General features: G+C 39.1%; 2 protein-coding genes across 3 annotated transcripts in view; one reads left to right on the top strand and one right to left on the bottom strand.

Annotated features, from left to right (window-relative positions):
• The window catches only part of LOC117293377 (palmitoyltransferase ZDHHC15B-like), an 18,447-nt gene extending 5,654 nt beyond the window's left edge, over window positions 1–12,793 (bottom strand). The window contains exons 1-7 of one of the 2 annotated variants that reach the window (XM_033775677.1): window positions 12,537–12,793; window positions 8,930–8,962; window positions 7,868–7,962; window positions 6,811–6,937; window positions 6,022–6,091; window positions 3,658–3,811; window positions 2,761–2,893 (exon numbers count right to left, since the gene is read on the bottom strand). In XM_033775677.1, coding sequence (XP_033631568.1) covers window positions 2,761–2,893; window positions 3,658–3,811; window positions 6,022–6,091; window positions 6,811–6,937; window positions 7,868–7,962; window positions 8,930–8,962; window positions 12,537–12,747 — 823 coding nt within the window. In that variant the 5' untranslated portion in view covers window positions 12,748–12,793. Of the gene's footprint in view, window positions 1–1,235; window positions 1,372–2,760; window positions 2,894–3,657; window positions 3,812–6,021; window positions 6,092–6,810; window positions 6,938–7,867; window positions 7,963–8,929; window positions 8,963–12,536 lie in introns of both variants that reach the window. The other variant, XM_033775676.1, reaches the window with a different exon arrangement.
• LOC117293376 (nuclear pore complex protein Nup54-like) lies at window positions 12,745–22,635 on the top strand. The gene is made up of 11 exons (XM_033775675.1): window positions 12,745–12,921; window positions 13,971–14,111; window positions 14,874–15,002; window positions 16,234–16,418; window positions 17,121–17,308; window positions 17,628–17,824; window positions 18,084–18,138; window positions 18,431–18,524; window positions 18,651–18,878; window positions 19,521–19,631; window positions 20,499–22,635. The coding sequence occupies exons 1-11, from the start codon at window positions 12,825–12,827 to the stop codon at window positions 20,613–20,615; spliced, it is 1,542 nt and encodes a 513-aa protein (XP_033631566.1). The 5' UTR covers window positions 12,745–12,824; the 3' UTR covers window positions 20,616–22,635.

Here is a 22,635-nt window from a genome sequence, read left to right as displayed (position 1 = left end):
ATAAGCCACTATTATTAACTTCAACCTTGGCCATGTCCCGGGATGACTAATTTTTGGATTGTAAATTGACAGGGTTGATTAAGAGTCCCTGCCTGTAAGAATGTACCAAATTAGGGGAGGGGGGGGGGGGGGTGTTATTCATGGGTTCGCAGATCTTCTTCTAAAAAATTAGAGTGATACACCATCATACCAAACGAATAAATCCAAAATGTTAGTTTGCTGACGCTTTCGGTTTTGGAGTTACCAGTTATCAAAGTTTGGGCCAAAAGACCCTCGAGAAACGAACAGTACATTCCCTGTAAACACAAAAATGTGCGCCAAACAAAATGACAACCAATACAAACAAATTGGTAATCCATTAGAGCTCCGTCATCGGCATGGGTGTTTGAAATTATCGTACCAATTATGTCTTTGAAAACATATTAGGAGAGTAACTCCTGCTACTTCCAGTTTCCCCAACCCGATATAAAATACTGTCGTCCACAGAAATCAAGTAATTCATCTTAAATGTATTACCAATGGGCAGTGCACTTCTAAAGATATGTGTTAGCAAACTAAAGCAACAATGTTTAGTAATTACTTGCTACCACAAAGTAAAACTTGTCAGCTCAGCTCTAAAATTATTGTCAAGGTTGTTTTAATATTTTGATGTAAATGTTATGAGAAGCAAAAAAAAAGAGTGGGAAAAAAAATGAAAAAAAATAACAGTGTTTATGAAGTAGGATTTGAAACTACATGTATGCATGGTGGGAGTATAATCCGGTGAGTTTTTTGGAAAGCACCATGTGTAACTCTCTTTTGAGTTGTGTTGGTTCTGGAAATAGACAGTGGTTTTCAGATAAATGATATTTCAATGGGTTAAACTTAGAGGTTGTACTGTATTGCTGTTACAGCATACAATGTGCAGAATTGTTTTTCTGCGTTTAGAAAATAAGTATGCTCAGTACCTCTACAAATCAGGGCCCAATTTTATAGAGCTGCTACAGCATCAAAATTTGCTAAGCAAATAAAAATTATGCTTACGAGAACAATTTTACCAGCCGAACTACCATGTCACATGTCCAACTTGTGAATGGTATACTGCTTGTATCTACTTAGCAAACACATTTTAAGCAATATTTTCTGCTTAAGCAGCTCTATGAAATTGGTCCCAGGGTTTTAAAAAAACCTTACAAAACAACAACACTTAGAGCTGAGCTGACCCAAAGAGTCACTTTTCAACTAGTTTGGCTTACCGAGCGTGCTTCTATTGGTGAATGTAAGGTACGTGTGCATTCCCTTCAGAATCAGCACACTCAAGCAAAACATAACCGCAGCAAAGAACAGGAAAACGATTTGGAATCGACTCGTCACCTGCTCCCCCAACTCGCCCTGAAGGAGGAGAGAGATAGAGACAGGATGCCGTAAGAAGATGTCAAGGAGGTTTGCAAGATGATCATCAGAGGTAGCTATCGAGTGGGTGGGAGAAGTTGGCATCGTTTGGAGAAGATAGAAGTGGAACGATGTTGTAATGGGAAGGAGCAAGAAACTGATAGAGATGACAGTAGGAGTGAGATAGAGACATAATGTCGTAAGAAGATGTTTAGGAAATATGCGAGATGGTAGAAGATGACCTGGTTTGGAGAAGATGTAAGTTTGACGATGTAGTGGTGGTGGAGGAGTGATAAACTGATAGAGATGACAGTTGGAGAAGAGAGATAGAGACAGGATGCTGTTAGAAGATGGCAAGGAGGTTTACGAGATGATCAGAGGGGGCCATGGAGTGGATGTGACAGAGAACAATTGAAATCGTTTGGATAAGATGGAATTGGGACGATGTATTGATGGGGAGGAGTGAGAAACTGGTAGAGATGACAGTAGGAGTGAGATAGAGACAGGATGCCGTAAGAAGATGTTTAGGAGATATGCAAGACGTACAGAGTTGACTCACGACTGGGCATGACAGGGAAATTGCCATTGTTTGGAAAAGGTGGAAGTTGGAAGATGTTGTAATGGGAAGGAGCGAGAAACTGATAGAGACGACCAAAGAGTTTTGACATAAACATTATTTTGAAAAGATGAAGGTGAGAAACTGAAAGAGCTGACAGTGGAGTAATATGACCGGGATATGGACATCACCTGAAGAAGATTTTGAAGGTGTGAAAATGTAACAAAGAAGGAGGAGTGAAAAACTGACAAAGATGATATATTCAGAGAAGGTGAAGAATGGTTGTAGTTAACTGATGAGTGAGAAGAAAAGAGAAAGTGGGGATGCAGACCAAAACCTAAGCAATATTTCACAAAGAAAGAAGGAGACGGATGTGGTTCTTGGGAATGCCGGAATGGGGTCAGCTGTAAGGGAGAAGGGGTGACAAAGCATTATGTACATGGTAGGGGAAGGGGAGGCTTTTTTGACAGGTATGTAGGATTAATAGGTGGACAAATGATGGGAGACTAGTCAAGGAGAACAACAAAGCAATGGGGGTAATGATTGCAAGTTGGGGGTTAGGCAGAAAGAGTCTGAGGGATGTTAAACTAAGCATACATAAAGAACATCTTATAGATTTTGTGGACAGATTTCAACAGCAAAATGCAGATTTTAAACCAATTAAGCTCATTTGAACCGAACATGTCAAAATAAACATTCTGAAATTCTCAATGCAATTTAAACATTCAAAATTCATATAAAAAACAGAAGAGACCCACTATAGACATAATTGGCACAAATGTTTTCAAGACACCCGAGCGGAGGCGGAGCTTAAGGTTCAAACGCCTCCCTACCTAGGGTGGACCAGTTGTTGGCAACGAGGCGTGTGTGCACTATGCAGAGGACCGTCACACTGAGGCTGAACACCAGGGAAACTATAAACAAGAACATGACGTTGAAGCCACCTACGACCCGGTCCAGGATATTCTGTGTTGGATAAGTTTATACATTTTATACATTTGCATCAGGGATTTATAACGAATGTCATTTTGGTTTTTACCCATATAAAGACAGCAAAACAAGTAAATCGGCTGTTGTAAAAGCACCTGTAATTTTAAACTTGTTACTCGTATTCTGAAAATAAAAATACCAGGAGACGGAAAATTTAATTACGGTGATTTTGACACCTCGTTTGTTATAATCAGTCGAGTATTGTTGTCGCAGTAAGTGCTTACAGGTGAAAAGTGCCAACTTCCATTGTTGCAGTAACTCCTATTGACAAGAACCGCTTTTGAAAATTCCCGCTATTAGCTTCACGCTGAATCAGAGGAGAGACGATCATGTCAATAGGAGTTTACTGCAACAATGGAAATGGGCACTTTTTTTACAAACCAATTTTTACAAACAATGTGTCAAAATCACCGGAAATAAATTGTCCGTCTCCTGGTATTTTCATACGAGTAACAATTTTAAAATTATAGGTGCTTTTACAACAGCTGAGTTACTTTTTTGGCTGTCTTTATATTGATGTGTGTTAGCACTGTATAATGGTAGAGGCCTACTTGCTACTTTCCCAAGTTCTGTGAAAACAAGAATCACAGGCATGTTAATCGGGTGGGGTAATATATAATTGGCTTACTGTGGCACTTTAAAATAAAGGGGGGGGGGGGGTTGGGTCGAAGCCAAACTGTGAATCTCTATCTACATCTACATCTATTAAGCTACTTGTCAAAGCCTGTTCAGCATCTTACCTGCCAGAACTGTATGAAGAACGGTAGAACACTGAGCGACACAAAAAGACAATAGAGTACTGTGTAGAACAAGAAGAGGACAAAGAACTTGTAGTTGCTAAAACAGACGCAGTTGTTGACCCACGGACAGTGGTGATCCATCTTGAGAACACACCTGAACACAAACAATTCAATTGTAGAGTTTTGTTAAATGCAAAGTACAGAAATTGGGAATTATTTATGAAAACACTGATTTAAATCTTTTAAGGTTTAAAATGCTCACTGGCGACAGATTAATCCATGTAGACAAACATGTATGACCAAGGGTGCAAGGGGGGTTGATCAACTGCCCTTCAAATTCTGAGCAAACTAGTGGGGACAATTCGGTAACAGCAAGTCAAAAAAGAAATTGGCCAGAAAAAGCAAACACATATTTTATATACAAATTGGTACTGTATGAACCTGTATCTGTGCAAACTGTTTGGCAAATAACATCTGTCCCCACTCCTTCCCCAACCAAAGACTCCCTGTATGCCCCTTTATGGAGTCCATACCAAAACCAAACCACCCCCAAGAAAGCTTTCCATCTGAAAAACTAACTCTTTCTTTATATTTTCGGGAGCACGATTACCAGACTTGAGGTTTTATTTTGACAAAATTTGGGGGGCCAATCATCCTATGCAAATGAGAAGCCGAATTTGCGAAGGGTGTGGCTACAGCGTGTTCAAGCTGCAGGCATGCAAGGGCAGCTAGCCACATCAAACCATATGGGCTTATAACCAAAGAGCACAGTCAGATATTAAAAGTGTTATGCAGCCACGAACCGAAAGTGTTCCACAACCAAGAAATGAAAGGGATCCCATAACCAAGAAGCAAAAGTGTTCCACAACCAAGAATCGAAAGTGTTCCACAACCAAGAATCGAAAGCGATTTCACAGCCTAACAATTGAAAGTGTTCCAAGCTAAGAATAAAAAAGGTTTTTATTGTTTGTTTTTGTTTTTACAGAAAGTTTAAAGAACATCCATGATATTGACCCTTGATCGCATGTAAATTTGACACAGAATGGTCTAGCTTAATTTGGTTGCAGCAACCAAAATAAGAAAGATTAGAATGAATGCTTTATCAAAGATTAGTATGTGTAAAAAACTCAAATAATAACATGCTTTATCCTCAACTAATGTCATCACTTATTTTTCTCAACAAATAAACATCATTCATTGCACTTTTAACTATACAAATATTGAGAAAATTACTCCACCACGCAGTCAAAAAGATTTGTTACAATTTTTAGGAAAAAACATAATATGCATGGGACCGTTGGGCTGACACTCCTTTAATAACATGAAAGAACCGATTGTGAATTTGATAGTCTCAGTTGGCTGGTTTCGTCTGCATGCATGAGCAGATTTAATTTCAGCATGGGTAACCAAACAAAGATGCATCTGCCGCACTGTGGGGAAGACTTCCTGATAATGGATATCATCATTGGGGTTTATTCGTCTTCTCTTAAAGACACTCAGGGACACGTTTGGTAATTTTCAAAGACCAGTCTTCTCACTTTGTGTATCTCATCATGCATAAAATAACAAACCTGTGAAAATTTGAACTCAATTGGTCGTCAAAGTGGTGGGACAATAATGGAAGAAAAAAAACACCCTTGTCGCACAAGTTGTTTGCTTTCAGATGCTTGATTTTGAGACCTCAGCAGCTAGGTCTCAAATTCAATTCCAATATTTCAGTGAGAAATTACTTCTTTCTCAAAAACTAAGTTACTTTAGAGGGAGCCATTTCTCACAATATTTTATACTATCAACAGCTCTCCATTGCTCAATACCAAGTAAGTTTTTATGCTAACAATTATTTTGAGTAATTACCAACAGTGTCCAGTGCCTTTAACACCAAGGTATCGTTAGCACTCGTAATCATGAAAAAGCATTGGCTACGAATGAATGGATACAATGTGTATGTAGGTTTCTAATGCACTCTGTTGTATTGCAATTAGCATAATAGTGCATATTTATAATGCCTGATGTCAGTCTTAAACGACACTCCTTAAAATCAACTTACTTCTTAAATCTTAATTCAAGCTCAATGGAGCTTGTTAGATTGATTTTATGAGACAAAGCAACCACAATAGATAGACTGCAATACGAGTCATTATTTGATGTATTAAAAAAGGGAAAAGTGCACTCGTCCCTTGTCAATACATCAAAGATGGCGGTCGATGATGCGTAATGCAATCCATCTGTAAAACTCATTGAACAGCGAGACCATGCCAGAATCACTGGGACAAACTCCTTCTAACATGTCTAAAGATTTTAAGTGTACTGGAGGGGTTGGGGAGAGGGAGAGATCTACCTATGAAATTAAGATTGGGTACTTACGTGTTGCACACTGAGCAATGGTGACATCGGTCCGGTTTGATGATTTTACAAATCCCGCAGAATCTCATACCTGAGGGGAAACATAATTTGCAAGAGTGTCAAATAAAACCGCAGAATTAAGAAGTAAGGTGGTGAATATTGCTGCCATTAAGAATTAAGAAGTAAGGTGGTTTAAAGAAGAATTTAAGAATTTATTGTCCGCATCATAAAAGTACAGAAATTAAGTTTCCAATAGAACATTTGTTTAATTAAAAACAATAATTTAATGACATAAGTAACAAAATTCCCATATCTTTTACAACAGACAACATCCCACCCCTTCACTGTAACTGTTCCAAAGGCCAGGGCTCAGTTTCATAGAACTGCTAAGCACACAAATTTGCTTAGCATGAAATTTCTCCCTTGATAAAAACAGGATAACCAACCAAATTTCCCTGTGATTTTCAGGATAAGCAAACAACAGCTGAATACCAGTAACAAGCAATTGGAAACATGGAAATTTAGTTGGTTATCCTGTTTTTATCAAGGAAGAAATGTCATGCTAAGCACATCGTTGTGCTTAGCAGCTCTATAAAATTGGGCCCTGGACTGTGAGTGTGAGCTACACGTAGTCCCCCAGCTCCTTAACTCCCAAATGAACATTTTTACCTCATTTTGGGCCGTTTTCCATAAAAAAAACAAATGCTTGTAAACACTCCCGACCCTATGGTGCCTTTATGGCCGTATAAAAATAAAACATACACCCCAAAACACAAATTGAAAAAAATAAATTGTGATAGGTGTACCCACCTCCTCCGTATGTGCGTGTGAAGACTGGTAGTCGCTTGTCTCTGGCAATCTGTTTCAGAATCTCAATCTTCTCCACACTTCGATCCTCAGCTTCATACTGCTGAAGCTCAGAGCTCGTTAACTGGAACTGGAGAGAGGTTACAGAACATTGGTATTAAATTCTACATATAGATTTAAAGGATTTGGATGCCTTTTCAAAATGTCCATAGATTTACATTAAACTTACAGGGTTTGAAGATAATGATAATGGAAAGCTTCCCTTCAAATTTTACTTACTGAGGTGCTGTAGTTTTTGTGAAATAAGTAAATCAATGTCATAAAAATACTTTTGTAAATGATTAAAATAATTTTTGTCTCATGAGACGATAATTATTTTCATGACATTGTTTTACTCATTTCCCAAAAACTACAGCACCTCAGCACATAATATTTTCAGGGAAGCTTTCTACTATCATTACCTTCAAACTGTGTAAGTTTAGTGTAAATCTGTGGACATTGTGTTTTCTGTCCTACAAAAGTTACATAGACCCTTTAAGAGGAAGACCAGGAAAACGATGGCTGGAAGATATCAAGCACTTCTGTGAAGAGGCTGACATACCGTCTGTGGCAGCAGCAGGACATCTAGCAAGGAACAGAGACCGTTGGAGACTCATAGTTGGGAAGCAATCTCCGGGATCTACCTCGGGAGGACGGCTATGATGATGATGATGATGATGAGATTAAGTTTGCATCGTTGTAAATCATATTTAAATTTTATTTACCCCTTCACAGAAAGTACTGAGTATACAATGCGTACACACAACGGTGACAAGGAAAAAACAAAATTAACTTCACATTTATCAACAATAAATATCAGTGTATGGACATTTTCACATTTCAAAGTTTGTCTTTATTTCTTCCTTCCGTCGTTTCTCCTTGAAAGATGCGAGTTTGAAATTGTCAAATCATTGTATCTCATCTGAAATAGTGCTTTACAGTTGTTGTATGTTGAGCAGCTCCATAGAAGTGAATCCAGATTAGAAAAAAAAAAAAAAAAATCTGATTTTCACTTTCTTACCTCTGAGGGAGCCCGTGCGACTGGTGTCCATACTGCTCTCCAGTATGCCCATAGAAACATAACCAAGAATGCATGGTACAGAACTAAATACAGAACTGTGGACAGAAATCAACAACATTTAATCTATGAATATTTAGTGCATACGATATTAATACACTGTAAGGATACAGCGTGCAGTCAATTTCAACATTCTCTGGGTTCTATTGATAGTAATAATAACAGGCAGTTATTTCAGGTGCCCTTTTACTACTTTATGTATTACCCCTGTTCATTGTACCTTTTTGAGGCCATCTTAATTTGTTTGGAGTATGCAGTGCCCTACACTATTTTATGTACCCCTGCATCGGTACATGAAGCTAACTTGGCGCACAGGCTGCTAATCATTCACACCAACAACCTGCCCTCACTAATACCCATTTACTCCCAGGTGTGAGTAATCATACACATGCAAGTGTACTACACTAAGTGTTTCTGCTGGGATTTGAACCTACACTCTGATGACTCAACCAGAACTCGAGTTCAATGCTCCGGACTGCTTGGCAACGGGAGGCCAATTCTAGGATGTCAATATAACAGGATGTATAAATATAGGATTTGAGGCATTGCGTGGTGAGGTAACGATATATATTTGGTTTGCGGTAACACCATGTGTGTATCTACTTGCCAGGTAGAGTTTGTTCTTAGAGGACTGTCTTGCTTTATTCTACTACCACCGCGGAGTAGATTGCTCGGGTGTTCAGGAGACTTCTCAGTTCTGGAAAGAACTGTCCTGCTTATTAACTATTACCTGGGCGGATGGTATAGAAATAGCCTGGGACTACTACTTTAGCTTATAGGATCGTAATTAACTATACTACCGCGGACTTAGTTCTTGAATTAGTCTCAACGTTTCGACTAGCTTTCTCTAGTCATCGTCAGGAGACTGATGTACATGTATGTAAAGGAGACTGATGTATAAAGATTACAAGACAAACAACCTCAATAAAGATTGCATATTATTTGCAATGGCAAAGTTGATGGCTGAATACTGAAGACAAACTGAAATGTGTATCATGTACTTACGGAACAGTGGTATACTTCTGTCAATCAGGATAACTGTAATGAAAAAATCAACAAAGTTTAAATTATAAAAAAATTGCAGTGATGGCATCAATCATGCCTTACATTTAAGTAACGGCCCAACTCGTCAAAATACAAAATTATATATTTTGTTTCATTATTTTTTATTTAGGCTAAGGACTGGATTTAAAGACACTGGACACTATTGGTAATTGTCAAAGACTAGCCTTCACCGTTAGTGTATCGAAGTTGCGAGATAATATTGAAAGAAAAAACACCATTGTCACACGAAGTCGTGTGCTTTCAGATGCTTGATTTCGAGACCTCAAATTCTAAAAAAATGAGCTCTCAATATTCGTGGAAAAATACTTCTTTCTCAAAAAAATTCTACATTACTTCAGAGGGAACCATTTCTCACAATGTTTTATAGGCCTACTATTAAACTCTCCCCATTACTCATTACCAAGAAAGGTTTTATGCTAATAATTATTTTGAGTAATTACCAATAGTGTTCAATATTTAAACTAATTATAAATTGCTTTATGGAATAAGGCATACAACAACCATAATCAGAGACCAACAGTTTGGGTTTTGAGTTTTTACATGATAATACACTATAAATATAATGTAGTGTAGGATTTGTTAGAGGAAGGATGAAGTTAAACCCTAGGGGTTTTAGTTGTCACCAGTGAATATTTCTACTTATATAAAAGAAGTACATTATTTACTTTAATTTATTTATTTAGCCTACATGTACATTGTGTACAAACAAAATTCCATGTTGTATACTATTACAAGAAAGCCCACTCATTCTGCTAATTCATTTCAGTTTCAATGAAACTTTCAGGTTGGAAGATGCATACAAGTCATCAGTTTATAATCCATGGCTACTGGTAGATTAGCAGTAAGATTGAGGAATGGCTCAAGTTACAATAATCACATTAGTCTTCTCTGAAAGAAAACAAAGCAACCGTTCTTGTGTTGTTGGCAATACACAATTACATGTGTATCAGATTGCAGATTAAACCACTACACGGATGCACAGTGTACAATGTATCTCAAATTGAAGCTGAGCTAATGCATTGTTTCTTCACAAAATATGTTTCAATGCTTAAATATCATGCAAAGTACATAGTAGGCCTATACAGTATATATTTTGTCAGCTGAATCTACATGTAATAGAGACGTTTAAAGGGACTGGTCTGGGTACTCTTTCTAACACAAAACACAATGTCCACAGATTTACATGGAACTTACACAGTTTGAAGATAATGATAGTAGAAAGCTTCCCTGAAAATATTACGTGCTGAGGTGCTGTAGTTTTTGGGTAATGAGTACAACAATGTCATGAAAATAATTTTCGTCTCATGAGACCAAAATTATTTTAAGCATTTACAAACGTATTTTCATTACATTGTTTTACTCATTTCTCAAAAACTACAGCATCTCAGTAAGTAATATTTGAAGGGAAGCTTTCCACTATCATTATCTTTAAACCCTGTAAGTTTAATGTAAATCTATGGACATTTTGAAAAGGTAACCAAATTCTTTATTGGGCATTTTTTTTCGTGTGTTACAAAAGCACCCAAATCCTTTAATACACAGGCTTGGAATATTTTCTTCTTCGAGAGGGCAACTTAATTTTGCAAAGGGCAAAGGAAAATCTTTTTTGAAGTCTGTGGGAAGTCTGATGATTGAAGGGGGCACCAAGGCCACCAAGACCAGGGGCAACTGTGACCAATGTGTCGTTCCAGGCCTGGTAACAAGTAGTGTAAAAAGATGAAGAAAATGTAAAACTTTGTAAGCCAACCCTCAAGCTTAGGAATCTGTTCAATGTCGACAGTAGACGTGATGACACGTTGTTAACGCTGCCTGTTACAAACACACATTCTGCGGTACAGCAGGCCTGATACTTCACGGAGGCAACAAAGGCGATTGCCTCCGTGCCCCAAGGTAATTGCCTTGGTGCCCTTGAAATGCTCCAGTACAAATTTGCAATTTCATCATAGGATGCCCTTTACCAAGAAGAAAATGCCTTGGTGCCCTTGCCCTTTCAAAAACGAAGCATACAGCCCTGGTACAGTGTACTGTATGCAACTGCAACAGTCACAGTCTGATTCATGCAATGGTCATAGGCAGCCTGGGCAATTGCGGCTGACTCACACACATACTGGGATTGAGGGTGTGTGTACCGTCCCCGTAACTGTACCGCAAGTACCGACTTGATTTCAAGACTATCCCCTATGTCGACAGCAGTTAGTTAAATTTAATTTCCATTCAATACGATTTCTCTACTTCGTACACTGTAGTCATGAGCTTACTCCAAGGTGCCTCAAAATGTCTAAATACTACTAGGCACATGTCACATTTTTTAAAATTTATGTTTTTATCTATTATGTGTTTTTGGACCATCGCCAGCCCAAGTCAAGTGTTTTCAGCACTTGGCCAGTAACCCCACCTACCTGAACCTTACAATCAAACAAGTCATGCAATGATTACAGTACATGTATGTTGTTTGCCAAGACACATTCTTTGAATACTTAACTAAATTTAGCTTGTATCCAAAAAGCTTTTCAACCACTGAGAATCACCACCCAAAATAGTGTGTAAAACAAAAGAAAGGACTTAACGGATAATATTTAATTTGGTTTAATCCGGAGTGGAAATAGTTTTTAATGAAAGACAAATCCTGATTTGTATTTCTTTCTTAAAAATTGCAGGATGCCATTGCCAGATGGGGTGTGGGACCACTCCCCAAACCTGGCCTGTTAAGTTTCTTCATTTGGCATTTTGATCTCCAGTTTTAAAAGTTATGATTGAAGCAACACATCATTGACATTGGCAAGTAAAACAAGGCATTCACTTTAAGATCAGACTAATTCTGCCATTTTTTTAAAACTAAAAATCAGTTTTGTTTTCTGCTAATATTAATATTGATATTTTTGGAAACGGTGGAATTAGTAATGAATTTTGACAATGTGGCATTATCTAGCATTTTGTAATACATGGTATACTTAGGCCTATGGCATTTTGACCACAACACAATGTGAGGATAACTTTTCGTATGGCGCCACCACTTTTTCACTCATTTTTACAGAAAGGGATATATCAATCAGGTAAATTAGATACTATATTATTTTATTTCGAATGAAAAAGTGGTGGCGCCATACGGAAACTTTTCCCAATGTGAAAGTGCAACTCATTTTAACAGAACAAGTCTTACTCTAGAGTCTAAGTCACACTCCACACAGTGAAAAGATGGCAGTTGATTAATTAATAATCTATTTTACTTTACTATCTTATGTAACACTAACACTAACAGTACAGCCAGTCTGTCAGTCTAGTGTTATTACACTACTCTGCGTTTGTTTGTTTCTAATCCAGCACGCCCTTAAAACTGTCAAAAGATTTATAATTCATCAATGTACCAGGATACGACCCAGTGTCTCGGTCCATTAGTTAGTGCGAATACAATAGGTTGTGTGCACTGTGTATGTCAATACGTACACACACAGCAAGCACAGCATACATACAACATAAAACTCACGGATCAGTATGGCCGAACTAAAAAAGTAGTTTAGTCATGAAAAATAACGCTAGTTATACTCACAAATACATAATTCGACGACGTATGCATAGTAGGACCAGACGATAACAGCACTTATGAAAAGAACTGGAAACCAACCACAGATTTTTAGGCACATACCCAAGACCCCCATCTTTAGACTTTCAAGCACGGTGTTCTTCCCTTTTTCGCAACTCGTCTTTTGCTTTTTCTCATCATCCGTCGTGTAGTGCGCCCTCTTGTGATTAAAATCCATGTTGGGAATAAGTCAATGGCGCGGTGCATGAGAAGTTGCCGTGCGGAATAACCACAAAAAGGGAGACAAATAACAACATGTCTTTTTCGGGTTTTGGGACACCTTTTGGTGGACAAAGTACCACAGCTTCCAAACCTGCGTTTGGGTTTGGGACTACTGCGACAGCTTCAACAGGTGAGTCTATCATCATTGTCTTTTTGATGACCAGATTTCATGTAGAAATACATGTAGAACAAAATCGAATTGTCTTTACCATACCATGCAATTGCAAGCATGTTTACTCTTCTTCTTGTTCAACTTGTTGGACTTTTTGGCACGTTTGGGGTCTGATCATGATCAGATCATGATACTGGCATATCCGAAGCTACTTCCATGGTTTGATTTGGAATTAGAGTTTGACCCGAGCATTTTGTAATTTATATTATTTATTTATTACTATTTTTAAATATAATGGGTGCGTTCATTTAGCTCCCGTTGGTCAACCCCGGTGCATGGCATTTTTTTTTACCAGGACGAACGTGGGTAATTATCTGCACACACTCATCCTGGGAAAAAAAAACCGCCACACACCGGGGTCGACCCAGGGAAGCTAAACGAACGCACCCAATAATTGATATTATTTATTATTTATTATTATTTTATACTACTACTACTTACTACTTACGGTTTAATGTAATTAAATTAGGCATAGCCTTTGTGACCACATCCATATCTTTTCCTCCTTCCAGTGAGTATCCAGTTTTGACTTGAATCTTGTGACAGTTTTGGCATTCACTATAGCTTGTGGAGGGGAGTTCCATATGGTTATTACTCTTTGGGTGAAGAAAGATTACTTTTATTTGGGGGTGGGGGAGGGGGAAGATGGTTGGTGGGGATTGCCAGGGTTGTCACTTGCGTCTTGTAAGTTGTTGTGTGTCTTTTCTATTTTGGGTGTGTGTGACTGAGCTCAAGTGACTGAAATGAAAGGGACCCGTTGTCAACTCGTTGCGTTGTTATCAGCAACAGTGTCAAAACAAAAATGGGGTCGTCACTTGAACAAAAATGGGAAGGAAAAGATTAATAAATAACCAATTTCCTGGATGACAAGGAAGGTGTCACAATACAAATCACTATGGCGATAGTGACAGCTCATCTTACGTTGAATCTTAGTGCTATATATAGCGTTAAATGCAAGTTATAATCAATCACAACAATCAGCATAAATGTTGTATTTTTCTTTTCAGCCACACCATTTGGTTTTGGAACAACGAGCAAGACAACAGCGGCTGCTCCCTCTCTCTTTGGAGGGTTTGGGACAACAACAGGAACAGCAACGACTGCCAGCACTGGGTTTGGTTTGGGTACCACGGGGGTTGCATCTACAGGTAATGACAGATGTGGCACAAAGAATCTTGTGAAGGCTCAATGTTTCTGAGAGAGCCTAAAACCTCTGTCAATTCAGAGCTTTTGTTCGAACCTACATGTAGCAGTAGTTGGGCTTGTCGTTACCTTAGTGCTGTACATTGATTCTAGTGTGGGTTCGAATCCTGGTCGTGACACTTGTGTCCCAAGAGCAAGACACTTAACTATAATTGCTTCTCTCCAACCCAGGGGTAAATGGGTACCTGTGAGGAGCAAGACACTTAACTATAATTGCTTCTCTCCACCCAGGGGTAAATGGGTACCTGTTAGGGCAGAGATGGTTCTTGTGATTGATTTAGCCGAGTAGGCGTATTAATGTTGCACAGGCTGTATGCTCCCCACCAGGGAGCTGAGATGGTTTAAGGAGTGAATTAAGGCCCAGTGACCAGGGGTAATAATGTGAAGCGCTTTGGGACTCCCTCGGGGTGTGAACAGCGCTATATAAAAACTGGCTATTATTATTATTATTATTGGGAATTGACCCCTTGCCCGCACGTCACACGCAGCGACTGTGCCACGCTCACCATTTTGGTAGTCAATTGGTTTAAGTGTAAATGCCACGGACCCGCAGTCCAGTGTAAAATTTGAGCCCTGCCGTGGGTCACTCGATGTTCTCCATTTGAAATATAGCAACACTTTGACATGTTTGGTGGCAAGCGGAAGCCATGCAATGCATTTGTTATTAAATACTCACTGAGTAATCTGAATTCCTTTCCTTCAACCAGGGTTAGGTGGGTTTGGTACGGGCATTGGTACCGGGCTCTCTACAGGCTTTGGTACAACAACGACACAACTGCAGCAACAACAACAACAACAACAACAACAACAGCTGCAGCAACAACAACAACAGCAAGGTACAATGTTTTCACAGCCTCACTGTAAGGTATTACCACCTGGGCCCAATTTCATAGATCTGCTAAGCACAAAAATTTGCTTAGCATGAAATTTCTTCCTTGATAAAAACAGGTTTAACAACAAAATTTCCATTTGATTTTCAGGATAAGCAAACAAAAGCTGAATACCAGTAACAAGCACTTATGCAACAAATGGAAATTTGGCTGGTAATCCTGTTTTTATCTGGGAAGAAATGTCATGCTTAGCAAATGTTTGTGCTGAGCAGCTCTATGAAATTGGGCCCAGGATGCTTACTGCTCTTACCATCCAACAAGTAGGCTTTGGACAAAAAAAAAATCCCTGGGGTCTTTACCAAAGTTTGACCCTACCTTTAAAGACAGTGGACACTATTGGTAATTGTCAAAGACCAGTCTTCTCACTTAGTGTATCTCAACATATACCTAAAATAACAAACCTGTGAAAATTTGAGATCGATTGGTCGTCGGAGTTGTGAGATAACTACAAACGCAAATAAACACCCTTGATTTCGAGACCTCAAATTCTGAACTTGAGGTCTTGAAATCAAATTCGTGGAAAATTACTTCTTTCTCGAAAACTACGTCACTTCAGAGGGAGCCCAATGTTTTATACTACCAACCTCTCCCCATTGCTCGTTACCAAGTGAGATTTTATGCTGATAATTATTTTGAGTAATTACCAATAGTGTCCACTGCCTTTAAGAATGACTTTATGAGGTGAATTAGTCATAATATAACACCTTTAAAGATTTGAAATTACCAAAATTACCAAACTTGCACTTTGCTGCTGGGTTGAGTTTGATTCAAGAACAGTTTTGTTATTCTTTGACGACCACTCTCAGTCAAAGGAAAATTCAATCTTGGATTTACAAGAACCAGGTACCTATTGTCTTTACTCCGACACAAATCAGTCATACTTGTGATTTCTCAGTTGTTTTTTTCATGATTTCAGGATTTTCTCCAAACCTCCTTGGGCATGACAAATTTCCTGAAAGAAGTTAAGAATCACCAAAGAGAGAAAGAAGTAGTCCACATTGTGTCCAAACCCTTAAGTTTTGTCTTTCTGATGATGCACACAGAGTCTTTGAACCTCCTGAATTGTGACATCGGGGAGGTTCCAGGTTTAGAACGCAGACCCCACGCCATATTTCTGGAATTTTTTACATCCGTCCAATCTCATCCCTGATTAGACTTTCTTGTTATCTTCTTTAAGGCGTAGGAGCAGATTTAATGAGTATATCAAGTGCCCTGCTGATGCCGACCATCTACGGAGACGAGAGGGATGCCATCATCGCCAAATGGAACCAGCTTCAAGCATTCTGGGGTACTGGGAAGGGTTACATCAACCAGAGTAGCTCAGTTCCCTTTACACCTGAGAATCCATTCTGCAGATTCAAGGTATTGTTATTATATATTTATGGTAATAAAATCAAGGATGCTTCATTAAGGCAAAGGATACCTTTGTTTTTTGGTTTTTTTTAAAAATTATAAACCTTTCATTGTTTTAATCCTATACAAATGTAGGCCAACCCAGAACGGACTGGACAACGGCGTTGAAAACGACATGATGATGATGTATACAAAAAACTAACCTGTGAAAATTTCACGGTTTTGGTTATATCGCTAAAAATCTGGGGCGAATATGTCCACACAGGGAATAATCCAGAATAGTAATAGACAATCTAACATGTCTGAGAAGGATTGCGACAGCTCAGATTCAAATTTTGGGTCATAAAAACTATGCATCCTTTTTTGTGAGGGAGAGTGTTTACATTGAACTATTCGGGTCCATTAAACCATAGAGTTCTTGCTCTATGATTAAACTTAATGGATAAGCTGTTCATCTGCCTGGGGCTTTCAGCAGCGCTACTGATTTGTGCATTATCCAATTAAGTCTACTGTTTGGAAAAACAATTACAGGCAGATGAAAGTTGCCAGACAAAAAAATGATGTGTGCTTTCTTAGCCTCTTGACAATGAGTCAGTCCTTCCTGGAATTGGGAGACCTTCACACAACAACAAAAATGACACAGATAGCTCTTGTCTAAACACCTACATGTGTAATAATGCCGTAATGCAATTTACGTTTTGATAACGACAGACAGTGGGGTACAGCGTGAAGCCCACCTCTAAAGATGAGGATGGTTTGGTCATCCTCCACTTTAAGAAGAAGGAGGAGGAAATCCGCAGCTTGCAACAGCAGCTGGTGGACTCGCTGTTCAAAATCCTGGGGAGTAAAGCGACGTTATCCGTGTGCGTGGAAAGCGTCAAACAGCTTCCAGACGGAAAGTAAGTTAAACGAAATTGTTGACAAACTTCTACCTAGTCGTTGCAATACCTGCTGCTATTCTTAGGATTTGAAACTTCCCTTAGCCATCGGGCTTGCTTGGTGGTCTAGTGTTAAGACACCAGCTCCCAATGGAGTGAGATGCCTGTGGATATTTCTCTGGAAAGTACTGAGTATACTGTGCTTTATACACATCAGTGTGCAGGTAAAAATAAATTATATTCTTTGTCCCCTATGCAAAACTAACAGCTTTTAGACAAACTTCTGTGAAAAAAAAAGGAATTTGGATTTTGTAAAATCACAACTGCTTTGTTTCACCAGGACAGAGGTGGTGATCTACATCCAGGAGCGAGCACCCACCGGCCTGACCAGGAAGATTCCAGCCTCGACAGCTTTCAGCTTCTTCAGCCAGGCCAACACCAAGATGCAGCTTGGCAACCTGGGTGTGGTCGACATGGTACCCAAGCTTGCCCTCTCAGAGGCGCAGGTAGACACATACCTGGGCACCCCACCACTAGGTAGGCTAAAAGTTGTATACAGGTTGAGTAGTCTAAATCAAAATGGATCTGTGGCTGTACATGGAAATTGGAATTATGAACTCTCGCTCGGGAATTGCACTTGCGTGCACCTTCTCCAGAGATATGATACAGAGGGAAGGTGTGTGCATACACAGGGCTTGACTTTTAAATTGGATTGCAGGTCCAAGGCCAGTTAGTTTTAAGGACTTACCTTGTTTTTGTTTAATTTGTATTTTCTTTTTGATTTTTACTTCCCTAGGATACGATCCAAGGCTTTGGAGGCAGGCAAAACTTGACAATCCTGACCCAGAAAAGTGAGTGGAAAACCTTGATGTCAACTTTTTCATAATTTCAGGGTTTAGTTTTCTTACACATCCTGTTAAATGTATGAAGTTTTCATCTCAAATATTTAACCAATGTTGTACACTACTTTCAAGTGATATCTCTGGAGCCTTTTTAAGAATTATAAGTTTTGAAGATTTTTTTATTTTATTTTTAATTGTTGGTGGAAATTCAGTTTTCAATTTAAATACTATTTTTAGGAAACAGTGGGGAAGACTTGAACAGTCTATGTTAATGACGCATTCTTCTTTCTTGTTATTATAGACTGGTTCCGGTGCCAATGGTTGGATTCCACACACTAAAGAGCAGACTGGAAAACCAAGAGCAGCAGACCAAACAGCACCAAGCCAGATTAGACGTAAGTCTGAATGTTCATCAACCAGTGAACAATTTTTTGAATATTCATCAATCAGTAACCAAATTCTTTGAATATTCATCAATTAGTGACCCAAAATCCCCTGTGACGTTGTTTATTTCATTGCAGATGATCAGTCAAGATCTGGAGACATTACAACACAAGCAGACGACAGTTCAAGCCAAGATTGCAGAGTACAAGAGACGACACCTGGAACTGTCCCACCGTGTCCTTGGGGTGATGGTGCGGCAGGAGACGCAACGCAAAGCGGGCGTGGCCATCGGGATGGAGGAAGAGCAGCTTCGGACGAGGCTGGAGGGTATACAGGCAGAGGTCAATGCACCGACACAGATGAAGGTTCGTTGAGGGGGCTTTTCGTAATTTCATTATTTAACAGGATAAATGTGCTTAAGAGTTGTTCGTCAGAGATTTCAGTGTGGAGAAACAAGCCAAAACAGGCCAGCCAAATGTTTTTTGTACATTTAAATGGCAAATATATCTTGTTTTATATTGGCAACTTCGTTCCATATAAATAACATTAAAAATGGGTTAAAAATAGCATTGAAAGCAAATGTGCTGATGTATTTTCAGTAAACAACTCGGCATTAAACCCTTTTTTCTCAGGTTCTTTCTCTCACATATTTCGGTGTTTCTACTTTCACAACTTTGAACCAAAGGTGGTATTAGCATGAGGGTTTACCTGTTTTAAAGCATAAATTTATGCTCTTTTCAAATGTATTAAAAATAAAAAAAGTACATGGTTCGACAAACGAGAAAAGTATTGCGTAACAGAAACAGGTTACCAGCCAAAAATACAATAGGTTTACATTGTTGTGACTGGTGTCCCACTTGATGTTTGCTTAGTAAAGAAATTTGTCAAGCTGTATTTTTCTGCTAAACAGCTTTATGAACTTTGACCCAGGAAGCCTGCAACACTGTATTGCCAAAATGCCTCTGGATCTGAAAAAGGGTATTGAAATTTGTTGTCTTCTCTCCCAGGGACGACTGAATGAAATGATGTCACAGATTAGGCTCCACAGTCACCTACCTGGCGGACGTGGGTCTGAGCAGCACACGATAGCCAGTGAAATGCAGCAGGAAATTAGACAGGTCAGTTCACTGACTCATTGAATAAAAGGATACTCCATGTTTTGTTACAGCTTTGTTTGAAGGCAAAGTGGACCTTAATTTTCTGGAAATGTTAAAGTGTTTTAATTCTAAGTGTAGATGTATACAAACTATTAAATTAAATTTTGCGCTTTTTAAATATCGCTGAAAATCTGGAGAGGTCCATGCAGTGAGAGTAACCCCTAATAGGAATACACAATCTGAGAAGTATTACTGCAGTCTGAGATTCAAGTTTACCTTGAAGTGAAAGTTTCCCCAAAATTGCTTTATATACTATCGATAGCTGCTGTAGATTTCTAACCACTCTTAATTTTAAGAGTGATTACCAAACGTATACCTTTAAACTATCGATAGCTGCTGTAGATTTCTAACCACTCTTAATTTTAAGAGTGATTACCAAACGTATACCTTTAAACTATCGATAGCTGCTGTAGGTTTCTAACCACTCTTAATTTTAAGAGTGATTATCAAACCTATACTTTTAAACTCACATTCATAAATACCAGACAGTTTCGCTATTCCTATTGGTGGAGAGAGCGTCACATGGGGGTGTTTAAACGGTTGATAATGACCAGCTGGAGCTCTGTTTATAACCAGTTATACGCACAGTGTCTTACTTTATCACGCCTTTTAACCAAAATGCATTTATGAATGGGAATAAAAGAGTAGTGACTCGTTGTTAAATGGCCGTTTAAAACCTTGCAAGGTTGTTGCCGTGCGATAATCACACGGCAACGACCCTGCCGGTTCTAAACAGCCGTTGAAGAACTCGTCGCTACCCTTCTATTCCCTTATCTACATGTAGTTCAAACAATAAATCACTAATATTAATTTCTGTTTTTGTTGCAGCACCTGAAACACCAGCAAGAAGGTTTGAGTCACCTCATCGCTACCATCAAGAGCGACCTTGTAGATCTTAAACTCATCGATCAAGGTCTACAAGAAACTGCCTTACAACAACGCTGAGGACGGACAAAACACCACCAAAACTTTAACCTATGAGATTGCCGAGTACAGTCTACTCTTGTTGTGACTGGGAGCAAGTTCAAGTGCACACATTTAGTTGACCTGTGATTGACAACTGACCAGCAACGTACATGCGCAGTGACACACTCACAGAGAAATGAGAGGCAATGCCCTTTGTTGCCCCTGGTCAGTGCCTTGGTGCCCCATGAAATGTTCCGTTAATATTTGGTATAATTTACTCAACGAAATGTCCTTTAACCCAACAAGAAAATGCATTGGCGCCTTTCGACCTTCAAAAAACAGAGCATAGAGCCTGCAAGTTTGTTGGTCTTGAAAGGGTGAATCACAAGTACGTGGTGCTTAGTTATATTCCAGCACCCCCTATCTAAAAAATGTGGGGTGTTGCTTCCCCGCACCCTTGCGGGCCTCTGCTCACTTGGCATCTTGATGGATGGTATTTCAGGACAGACAAAACTGTTTGAACATCTCTTGATCAAGGTTAGGTAAAAGGAGCTGCCTTGTGTAGGAGTCCAGATAATGGAACCTCCCAAAAAATGTATCACAGTTCAGGTCTTTGCAACAGATTTTTATGAAATTAATAAAACAGAATTGGTAGTTTGTAAAAAAGTTGTTGTTATGAACTTGTGTCATATCTTTGTGATGTTTCCCTGATTAAATTTGTTATCATCCCCAAAATTATATTCTAATAAATAAGTAGGCAACACGATTTTATATAGACAGAAATGCATCATGAATCAAATGTTTCATTTGATAATCGATATACTTGGTTTATTATAAAAAAATAAATAGAATGTACAATACACAATTATTCATGAATATCAGCCAATTTTCAGTGCATACATAAAATAAACCATGTCGATTTTTCACTTTGTTCTGGACATCATGGTACCGAAAATCAGGTTTAAATCACAATATTTTCAAAGCACAAGCAATAAGTTTATAGAACCTTGCAGAGACCTCAAGACAATGGACACCTTGCGTTAGATGTCACAACCTCAAACAGTGCCCTCACCGAGGTCAAAGTAAAGGCCCGGTCACACAGGCCATGATAACGAGAACGAAAACGTTAAAAATGCACGCCCTCGATTGGTTGAATATAAAGCATGGGCGTATTCTGCGAGGAGCAATTCACCCAGTGTGCAGTGTGACTTTTCCTATCATGGCTGAGAGTTGCGATTGCCAGGGGTCTTCAGAAGTGCAAGGTCTCCGCAGGGAGATTCTAAAGAGAACGATGTTCCAAAGGGAATTTCGGTGAACAAAACGTCTCTACAGGGATGTATATTTATGGATGTGTGTATTAACATACATCATTTGTAACTTCATTGGATCAAGTTCAAATTACAAGAAAGAATACAAACAAAATGGAATACAATTATCAGATAAACTTGCTGTAAACAGTATGAAAAATATTTTTGTTGCCACTGATTAATTTCAGAAAATGTCTCAACCTCTAATCTCTAGTAATAAATATACTGAGCCTCATTCAATCAACCGCTATCTAAGATTACACCCCACTGTTCCGACACCCCACTGTTCCGACACCCCACTGTTCCGACACCCCACTGTTCCGACACCCCACTGTTCCGACACCCCACTGTTCCGACACCCCACTGTTCCGACACCCCACTGTTCAGACACCCCACTGTTCTGACACCCCACTGTTCCGACACCCCACTGTTCCGACACCCCACTGTTCCCGACACCCCACTGTTCCGACACCCCACTGTTCCGACACCCCACTGTTCCGACACCCCACTGTTCAGACACCCCACTGTTCCGACACCCCACTGTTCCGACACCCCTATACTGTCCTAACCCTAACTGTAGCAGATAGAGTAGTTTTGATTTATGTAGTCTGAGATATCTTAACATGATAACGATCCCCATTACAAACTGGAGAAGATATCTGTATTGCAAAAACATCTGAGCCCAATTTCATAGAGCTGCTAAGCACAAAAATTTGCTTATAAAAACAAGATTACCAACCAAATTTTCACAG

This window comes from Asterias rubens, chromosome 8, assembly GCF_902459465.1.
Source record: "Asterias rubens chromosome 8, eAstRub1.3, whole genome shotgun sequence".
NCBI classification, from domain to species: domain Eukaryota; kingdom Metazoa; phylum Echinodermata; class Asteroidea; order Forcipulatida; family Asteriidae; genus Asterias; species Asterias rubens.
This window is presented reverse-complemented; position numbering and strand designations above follow the sequence as displayed.

What these genes read in the sequence shown, in the direction of transcription:
- LOC117293376 (XM_033775675.1), top strand. Translation starts at nt 12,825, where the DNA reads ATGTCTTTTTCGGGTTTTGGGACACCTTTTGGTGGACAAAGTACCACA. An exon ending in AAACAGCTTCCAGACGGAAA is followed by an intron (nt 17,309 to 17,627) that starts GTAAGTTAAACG and finishes TTGTTTCACCAG; the next exon opens with GACAGAGGTGGTGATCTACA. An exon ending in CCTGGGCACCCCACCACTAG is followed by an intron (nt 17,825 to 18,083) that starts GTAGGCTAAAAG and finishes TTACTTCCCTAG; the next exon opens with GATACGATCCAAGGCTTTGG.